This window comes from Panulirus ornatus, chromosome 43 (assembly GCF_036320965.1).
Source record: "Panulirus ornatus isolate Po-2019 chromosome 43, ASM3632096v1, whole genome shotgun sequence".
Lineage (NCBI taxonomy): Eukaryota > Metazoa > Arthropoda > Malacostraca > Decapoda > Palinuridae > Panulirus > Panulirus ornatus.
The window spans coordinates 24,241,360-24,251,198 of NC_092266.1; the positions used below are offsets into that span (position 1 = coordinate 24,241,360).

A 9,839-nucleotide genomic window follows, 5' to 3' on the forward strand; every position below is an offset into this window, starting at 1 on the left:
AAAAATTCCTATAATCAGCATTTGCATGAGAACGCCAAAACCAGAGAGGCATTGACGTCATCATTACTTGATCATGTCCTTTTCCACGCACGTCGCTGAATGGAAATTGAGACCTTTCATATACGATATACTAGTTCCAAAACGAGTGACCATTTAATGCTAGAATTTCAGTATGTGGCAAATGAGGACATGACAAGAGCAGGGATAAAACCAGACTTAACGATGAGAAATAACTGTGAGAACTACCCAGAACTGAACAGTTTCCATGGGAAGAACAAACTTTGGAAATGGACTTTGGTAGCCATTATTTAGGTCAAGGGTTATGGAAGACTCTGTAAAAATTTACAGCGAGGGAGAAGGGAGATGAGTACAACCTTCGGCTAGAAACACAGAGGAAAGGTTATGATATGTGGCTCAGTGACAGATGTCAAAATGCGAGAGCTTGGAACTGTGCTGTGGGGAGGAAATGAGTGAAACTCCAGCCTTCCAGCGTTTGAAAGACTTAATAGGAGAGAGCAAGGAATGTGTAAAGCAGAATGAGAATGAAATAACAGACGATATATGTGAAGAACATTGTAGACAAGTCAGATACATGATTGTCCAAGCCTTTCCCATACATTCGTCAAGAGAAATTCGTCATTTAAAAGATTGGCTAATCAGGACAAGGGATTCGTAGGGAACAGGTGTTGAGGATGATGAAAAGACATAAGTGGAGCTGAATGAGAAGTTCATAGCCACACCAGAGATGAAACGAGGAGGAGGTCTTAGAAGCCACTAAAATTTTGTGGGAGAAAAACTTAAGTCTACTGAAAGAAACTTGACCCCATGTAAGACTTATAATCGTAGTGGAATGTCTTCATATGTGCTGCTTAAAGTGGATAGGCTTGACAGGCCGTCCGAATTGCTCTAGGGTACGTTGCTGAGAGAGAGAGAGAGTGCCAAGGGTGTGTGGAAGAGGGGACAGTGCCTACTTGTCCCCATATAAGAGAGACTGGGTGTTTGAACTGCCCTACATACCAGTCTCTCTGAAGAGCGTGGTGTGGATAATACTGGAAAAGATAATCAGAAGGCTAATGCATGACTACTGCTGGCAAACTCTCATGAAGCGAGGGACAATTATGTAGTTTCAAGGAAAGAAGGACGTCTATGAGAGAGTGAGCTCCGTCTAAAACGAAAGAGATGGTCAGGTGGATTGTGTATCTGGACTGCCAGAAAGCTTGTGACTCTGTGCCTCATAGATGAGTGGTAAAGAAGTTGGATCTTAACGCAGGTTATGAGGGGGATGATTTCTTCGATGGATAGAAGAATTATGAGGATAGAAGATGATGATCGTGTTGATCCGTACACAAACTTTACGCTTTTTAAACCAGTTAGATGATCGTCAGCAGGTAAAAAAGTTTCCTGCAAATGCCAAAGATAGAACAACCAGCGGCCACAGCACAGGGTTTAGTAAGGGTGCTTTTGGCTTATAGGTTGTGGATGAATGGGATACATTGGATGATGAAACTGTGAATGCCGTCAGCACTCTGTTTAAAAAGTTGTATAATGATACAGAAGGTTCAAGAGATGAGGCCACAAGAGTGTAGAATTCCCCTTACCTTACACACACACACACACACACACACACACACACACACACATGGGCAGTTACATGCGTTGGTGTGTGTGTGTGTGTGGAAGTGTTGAGATAAAAAGGGAGATGATTACCTCAGTCATAGGTTGATTTCTTTTGCAACAGGAAAACAGGAGACTTGCTTATTTATTCTTAAATTCTTCTGACAACTTTGATTGCATATTATTCCAGAAATGATAAGTTTATAGAAGTTAGGTCAAGTTAGGTTAGGTTAACTTTGCTTCGATAGTTGACGCGTATAACTTTCCTCAGCAGTGAGGGACTTATCCAATCAGCAGCATAATAGGTCCGGTTACATCCACTGGGCTTCATTGTAGTAGATCCACGTCAACTAACACATTATCTATTAGGATAGTCAAACCATTTTTATCGTTTTCTTTTATGCGTTTATTAATTCCTCTGAGAGAAAATGGTGGTCCAAATTAAGGATGCCCAACTAATGTAAATGCAGAAGAAATGGTGATTCTTTACCCCCGGTTGTGAAGACCATCATCTTGACCTCTGTAACAGGGAGGATCATACGTGTAGTAAGTAACAGTTGTCGGGAACAAATGAAAGGCTAGTCACAGGTGTAGGAAGAGAGAGATTGAGGTGTCACTGACATATATGTGGAGCGAGACAATAGAAAGCTACAGGTGTGGAGAGACAGAGGTATGGGAAGCAGGTGTAGGGACTATAGGTGTTTAAGGAACCAGATGTGGAGGGATCCAGACAGAGGGGAGCGCAGGTACAGACTGTGATGTGGGGATCAGGAGGCACTGATCTCGAGGGACGCTAGCGTGAGGCAATACCTATGTCGAGGGACAATACTGTGGAGCAATACAGATGTCGAGGGATAGTGGTGCGAAAGAACACAAATGTCGAGGGACACTAGTATGGAGCAATACACCTGTCGGGGAAGAGGTGTGAAGGGCCACAGGTGTTGAGCTGCACAGGTGTCAAGGGACAGATGCGTCTCGGAGCACAGGCGCGTGGATGGAGAAGACTAAAAGGGGTCGTCGCCAATGTCACTCTTATGACAACCGCTCTTGCCACACACCTGAGGAAGGAAGGGAATTAGAATATATGTTCGAGTCTTACTTCAAATACGTGGAATTCAGTGTTACCTACATAGTTTATGGTGCAGCTTGGACTTTCTGAAAACGCCAATTTATAACAGCAAACGTGGAATGAGTTGGACGAGCAAGATGAACACTTCTTGCGCACTCACCAGGAGTGATGACCCGGCGCAGCCCGGCAAGTTGCAGAGGTTCCAGTTGTCTCTGAAGGTCGGGGGCATCTGGCCATTCCACGGGTTGGGGTTGCTGTCTGTCATCCAGGGGTCGCCTCCCTCTCGCTTCAGCTCCACCAGATTCTTCCACGTCTGCAGGCGTTTGTCTACACCTCCTGTGACATCATACGTTACCGTGAGTAACATAATCCATCATTGTATTGAGTTCGTAAGAGAAACATTGTTCAAGATTGGCCTACTTTCTCACAGCCGTGAAACTAATATGCAATTCAAAAGTCTTCGACCAAGAACGTCGAACTCGACTAAGAACATCGAACTCCTGTATCACTCAGACGATGAACACACACACACACACACACACACACACACACACACACACACACAACATGTACCAGGGTTGCGGTAGTCCTCGTAGTAGCAGCAGGTGCCGCTGCCACCGTCGTTGTGGTAGTAGCCATGGTTTGTCTTGCCCACGAAGGCCACTGGGTGGGTACCGCCGAAGGTCTGGTAGTGGCCGGGGATGCGCGTGTACCAGCCTTTTTTCTGGCCGAACATCACCTCATGCAGGCGGGGATATAAGTCCCAGTCACGAATCTGCCAGCAGGAGACCATTCATGAGGGACGTTTGGGATTACATTTTGACGTATGAATTACACGGTAGACTAATGTGATATACCTTTAGGCTAAGCCAGGAGCCGATTTATGCGACAAGCCCCTAGGGAGGATGAGCAGCTGGGTTTAACTGTGGGCCGGCTGCCGCGACTAGGGTTCGAACCTATGCGGGCTTGGCCCCCTGGGCGGCGACCCGTGAATTTCTTTCTAGGAGGGGAAAAGATAGCGCGATAGACGCAGAAACATAGTACATAGATAGGTAGCTAAGAGTGATTGGGAGTGGGAAGGGAAGGAGGAAGCAGGAAGATCGATGGAGAGATAAGTAAGAAGAGATAAAGTGGAAAGGATGGTGTCAGCGAACAAGGGAAAAAGTGGAAAGGATGGTGTAAGCGAACAAGGGAAAGAGGAAGGCTAAAGGAAAGACACCTGAACCATGATGCACGTCTCTTATTCTGCGTCTTTTGTGTTGTCAGTGTGTTGCTGTTCTGGCGCGGTTATGGCCGAAAGAATTTCCCAGAATATCATCCCTTATCTTCATACTGCGTATAAACTCTTGACTGACGACGTGCTACGCCTCACTCACCTGAAAACCAAACTCACACGGAATGTGATAATGAAATTAAAACAAAATCCTGTTTCATCGAGGCACACTCACGACGCCCGCCTTTGCCTTAAAAACTCTTTTTCTTCAACAGGACAGACTCATTTATACGACAACAAATGCAAACGTGGTCATTAACGATAAGCTCACCTTCACCACCATATACTCCCACCAGGCGTCCCTCTCCCCTGAGCAGCAGTCACAATCGGCGTTGTACCCATAGAAGTTCCAGTAGGCTGTTGGGGAAGAGGGAATACCACAAGGTGTCACTTTGGCGCCTCCTTAGTTTTTAACATCCTTAACATCCTTCAGGAGTAACAACGTACATTTACTGTACTGCTGCATGATTTATAAACCAAACAAGTGGACTGTAGCCAAGAAGGTGGCGTGGCTATACCTATGTGGAGATGATAACCGCAGGTCATGGCATGCCAGTAGGTGGGGATCTGTCCTGTGGCCAGCGAATTGTAGTCTGTGTTGCACTTGCGCGACCAGTCCCCAGCCATCCGCTGCGCGTAGAAGTCAGCTGCGTTGTGAGGGAAGCACAGGTTGCCCTCACCCTCCTGATGGGAGGGAGGAAAAGGGAAGAACACGCTGGTGATCACATGGTAAAGGTTCATCACGAATAACATGGGCTATAAGAAAAACTGATGTAACCGAGAGAAGATTAAACAGGTCCGTGCGTTATAGATCTAGGTGGGTGTGACACTGGGTTTTGTTACGTTATGGCAGATCAGTATGACGCCAGGCCACTATAAAAGAAGGACAGTATAACACTGGTCACTACAAGATAAGGTCAGTATGACACCGGGCCATCACAAAGTTGGGTCAGTGTAACACCGGACCACTACAAAATAAGATCACTGTGTCATTGATTGAGCTACATCGATATTTAGAGAAAAAAATGAATAGTATAAGATCATACATGATAAAGTAAAAACTAAAAGATTTGATTAATCTAATCTTTGCTTTATCAAATGATTATGAAGAAATCTTAGATTTTGAGATACCACGACAAATGATAAATGAGAACAGTATTAACTTCTTAAAAGTACAGGTATTCAGGACTATGAGGAAAAGGACGAGGTAGAGACAGACAGACAGACAGACAGAGGGAGGGTCATTGCACAACTTCAAATCTTTAACGATATCGTAACTTTTTGAGAACGACGGTGACAGCTTCAGACTTTAACCCAGATGACGTACCGTCTAATCGAATGAATTATTGACCATCACTGCATAAACCTACGCCATAAAACGCAGACACCTGCCTGTGGCTCCTCCATTCTCACGGTACATTATTTGTTTCTGTCTTACGGACTCTGGAGTCGCCTCTCGGAGTCTCCGTTTTCTTTTTCATGTTATCGTGAGTGGGAGGCCACAGGTGGCACTGCTGCCCTGCTGACGTTCCCACGTTTGTGTGTTTGACGTTACCACGCTCATGTCAACAGTTAGCACAGCAACAGAAGTTTAACTAAGATATTTCAAAGGAGATTTGGTAAAAAAAAAAACTGATAAAGTAATAACACTTGTGTAGGTGTCATCTTGTTTATTTTCTCTCGTTTTTCATCATCTATGAATTAGCTGCTGACTGGGACCACTTTTAGCGTAGATTAGAATAAAGTTCTGATTGAGACAAGGGGGGTCCGTTTTTGAGGGCACAAAGTTAGCAAGTCTTTTGACTTCAGCAGACCGCTTGCTGTCGATGTGTCTGACGCATTCGATTTCGCTATAACATCATCGTTCATGACCTGGTACGTATAATAAACATCTCCCAGCACTTATGCTTCACTGATGGAGAACGTAATATACTATAGCGCCATTATTCATGTCTGATGATTCTAACGAAGAATGATATAATATGTGGTATTCTCGAGACATCATTATGACCTTTGGGTATGATGGCGTTGACCTTCAAACTGATGGGAAAGGGTCAGGTCATAGGCTAGGCCATCCTACCCAAGGGTCGTAACCGTTATGCTCAAGGGCTTGTATACCACATAAAGGTGAGTATATCCATAGAATATCGACTGGTAGATTCCCTTTACCTTCTTATCGAAGCGGAGGAGTGGCGCATAGTCTTCAGCGATCTGCGCGAAGTCCTTGGCCAGACCTGATGGGATAGAGAGCACTAGTGAGTTAGTTAGTACTGAGTATTAGAACCTAGCACACATGGGGTAGGAGGGAGGGACCTGGCACATCTCAGGTAGCTGGCACGTGACACATCTGTTGGAGGGAGAACCTGACGCACGTGTTGTAGAGGTTACCTGACGCATGTGTAGTAAGGGGGGGGGGGAACCTGATGCACGTGTGGTAAAAGGTTATCCTGACACATCTGTGGCAGTGGAGCACCTGTGGTATGTGATGCCTCGTCTGTTGCAGCGAGAACTTACCATAACCTGCAGTAGGGGAACACCTGACACACCTGTGGCAGATGACACCTGAAAACACGTGTGGTACATCTGACATAAAAGTGTGATAGTGGCACCTGACATGGGCCATGACATGGCATGTGACAGACGGAAAAACATTGGGCACATCTGTTGCAAAAGGTCATCATCTCCCGTACCTGTGGGAAAAGAGCAAGAGGACACCTTTGGCAAGGGTGACCCCAGACGCACCTGTGGCAGAGGAGCTACCTTACACGTGACCCCCTGACACACTAAGTGACACTGGACACAAATGTGACGCTGAGGAACACTTCATATGCAAGTCACGTGAACAACACGTCAAATAGAGCACCATTGTGAGTGTTGGTATCCAGATATGTTAACTCATATCTTAAGTTTGCCTCCTGCCAACAGGAGGTTCCCACTCGGTTCTAATTGCTCATAGACAACAGAGGAATCATGTGCAAGAGGTAGACGTAACTGAATATCATTGGTCTATCCTATTCATTGGTTGATATGTAAATATGTCTCCGGGCGAGAGAGTTACTGTAGCCACCATGCGCTTGTTAGAACGACTCGAGAGGCATAAAGACATCTCATTATCTGTCTGCTATGTCAGTATCTACCGATAGATGAGACTTATTGATGACAGGCATTTTGTTACATTTTCCACCCATGAATTCAGTGTGCTAAGGGACCTGGTACTCTGCCTCCAACGAACTGAGAGCAGGCAATCATAAGACAGACCTTACCAGACGAAGAAGACCACCTGGCGAGTCTTAAGAAGAACGTATAAGTCCTCTGAGATTACCTGGCACCAGGAGCGCCCCTAGGCACACTAAGAGCCCCTGCACAACACCGACGCGCCCCATGGTTGTCTCAACACAGGAACGTCCAGCGCCACCGCCTCGCCTTTTATCGCTCGCACACCCAGCCACCCACCGTTGGATGGCCGGGTTGGGGGGGTCTGTTCCTCTTCGGGAGGTTGGCTCTTGATTTGGCTCTGAGGCCCATTACTGTCAGGGTCTTCAAGGGCCGTCCACGTCAAGATACACGTACCCACTTTTTTTTTTAGTTCCCGCCATCGCGTTGGCGTAACGCTTCTTCCACACTGGCGATGTACTAAACAGAATGGATGTGGAGGCCATGAGTTTCTGCACTGGTCAGCAACCTGACAGCCAAAACAGTCGGGAAGATTTCAGTTTTTCTCTGTTTTATTCCTTGTGTCTGCTTTACTGCACTATAGTGTTCACAAATATAACAAAACGAATCGGGTGCAATAATATATATTATCCCTGGGGATAGGGGATTAAGAATACTTCCCACGTATTCTCTGCGTGTCGTAATAGGCGACTAAAAGGGGAGGGAGCGGGGGGCTGGAAATCCTCCCCTCTCGTTTTTTTTTTCTCTAATTTTCCAAAAGAAGGAACAGAGGGGGCCAGGTGAGGATATTCCAAAAAAAGGCCCAGCCCTCTGTTCTTAACGCTACCTCGCTAACGCGGGAAATGTCGAATAGTTTAAAAGAAAAAGAAAAAAGAAAATATATATATATATATATATATATATATATATATATATATATATATATATATATATATATATATATATATATATATATATATATATATATACTAAACGTATCTTATTCAGAGCTGGGAGAAAATGGAATATGCATTAGTACACCATCGGGTGTATTTAACCACAAGTTGTGGAACAAAGTAAAAGATGTGTTAGTAAACTGTCGGCATAGGACATATGCTGGGATGATCAGGTGATCATTAACACAGCGTAAATGGGTACAAAACCTCAGCATAGTTCGTATGACGAAATGCGTTTCAGTATGAACATAAAGCATTGGGATAAAACATGTGTAAATGAGTTTTCTTATGGAACAATGATAAAAAAAAATGCCTGCAATCGCGTAGGAAAAGTTTATTAGAATTATAGTGCTCCAAAGCTTCGAGGTGTAGGAAAAGAAACAGTTATCAAAATGGCCCACCCTTGAGCTGCAAACGGGTGTTACGAAACACCCTCTTATGTTTTTCTTAAGAGATAAAGATTTTCTTAGATGTAACGAACCAAACATTCCGACAACTCGGGGTTAGTCACAGTAATAGTCTTGTAATCTGCTCCGTGTAGTACCCAAGGGTAAGAAAATGGCCTCTGGGGAGTTGTCATCCATAGTTGGAGACTAGGGGGTTGCTGGTCCCGATAGGTGGACGCTTGGGAAATAGCTGGCGTCCCCAGGTGGAGTCTAGGCGTTGCTCGTGCCCACAGGTGTTCTCTGGAAGTACGTGACAGCCACAGGTGGACTCTGGGAGTTGCTAGTGTCTGCCACAGGTGAGACTATTCCCGCCATCCAAGGCTACAGTAGGTTATTATCACCGTGTTTTCGGTCGTTGTCCCTCTCTGTCTTCCCAGGGTTGCAACAGTGTGTGTGGGAAGAACAGAGTTGCGCAGGACGTTCAATATCACAGTTCTATTTTTTTTCCTAATGTCAGGGTATGTCCTCTGCTTGTCCTGGGTGATAGTGTGGGTAGAAGGAAGTAGCAGAGAAGGTTCGATATAACATGATGTGTTGGCTAAAGACGATTCCAAAGGCTTTGAAACTTGAACTTGCTGAGTTTATTCATTTCTGTCACAATTAACTGCTGTGAAAGTTATTGCAAAAGTTCAGCCTGATATACAGTTGTCACCAGGCGTAAAAGTTTCCCACAGTTCACAGTGTCCGCTCTTGATAAATCTCATACAAATTCACTCAAAAACGTTTCTTGTCTCCCTTCCCTTCACGGATCTAGAAAGGAAGAGAGATGGAAGCTGGAATTATTCTTTTTTGTGATAGATATCACATGTATGACCCCCTTGAACTCTGCCCTGTGACGACAGGTTGTTCTTTATTACACAGAAGCTGGCCAAATGAAGTAGCCTCAGTCCATTATAGCCTTCCCAAATGGTTGAGTGGAGGGGCCTCCTTAATTTGTAACGTTCCGCTGCCTCTGCTTTCGACGCATTGCACACTTGCACACTATGATAGATACACGTAATGTTTATTAGTAAAGAAATGTATATTGTTTTCTCATTTTTCTGGTTTGGGGATCGATGCTTAGAAAAGAAGTGTATGCTTTTTCTCATTTTCCAGTGGGAAAGGTGCCCACCAAAAAGAAAGTATTGCTTTCTTATTTTCCAAGGGAAGCAGTGCCCCTCCCCCTTGGACACCGATGGTACAGTCTGCCAGAGTTGTATTCTCGATTCACAGGTTGAAATCACGGTTTTCCAGATACTGACTTCAGTTATTGCAGGTTTCTTTTATACTTGTATGTACGATTAATATTTCCTTTGAACAGAAATCAATTAAACATTGCAAACAAATCT

At 44.7% G+C, this 9,839-nt stretch overlaps 1 protein-coding gene across 1 annotated transcript; it reads right to left on the reverse strand.

Annotated features, from left to right (window-relative positions):
* Positions 1 to 1,996: 1,996 nt before the first annotated feature.
* Positions 1,997 to 7,370, reverse strand: LOC139762414 (uncharacterized). Its single transcript, XM_071687276.1, has 7 exons — positions 7,279 to 7,370; positions 6,126 to 6,190; positions 4,475 to 4,640; positions 4,228 to 4,313; positions 3,257 to 3,458; positions 2,844 to 3,019; positions 1,997 to 2,672 (listed from the first exon to the last, which is right to left on the reverse strand). The coding sequence occupies exons 1-7, from the start codon at positions 7,337 to 7,339 to the stop codon at positions 2,619 to 2,621; spliced, it is 810 nt and encodes a 269-aa protein (XP_071543377.1). The 5' UTR covers positions 7,340 to 7,370; the 3' UTR covers positions 1,997 to 2,618.
* Between the last annotated feature and the right edge of the window lie 2,469 nt (positions 7,371 to 9,839).

Coding starts and splice junctions, on each gene's coding strand:
- LOC139762414 (XM_071687276.1), bottom strand. CDS start 7,339: ATGGGGCGCGTCGGTGTTGTGCAGGGGCTCTTAGTGTGCCTAGGGGCG. Junction 6,191..7,278: donor AGGGGCGCTCCTGGTGCCAG/GTAATCTCAGAG, acceptor CTATCCCATCAG/GTCTGGCCAAGGACTTCGCG. Junction 3,020..3,256: donor CGAGGACTACCGCAACCCTG/GTACATGTTGTG, acceptor ATGATGTCACAG/GAGGTGTAGACAAACGCCTG.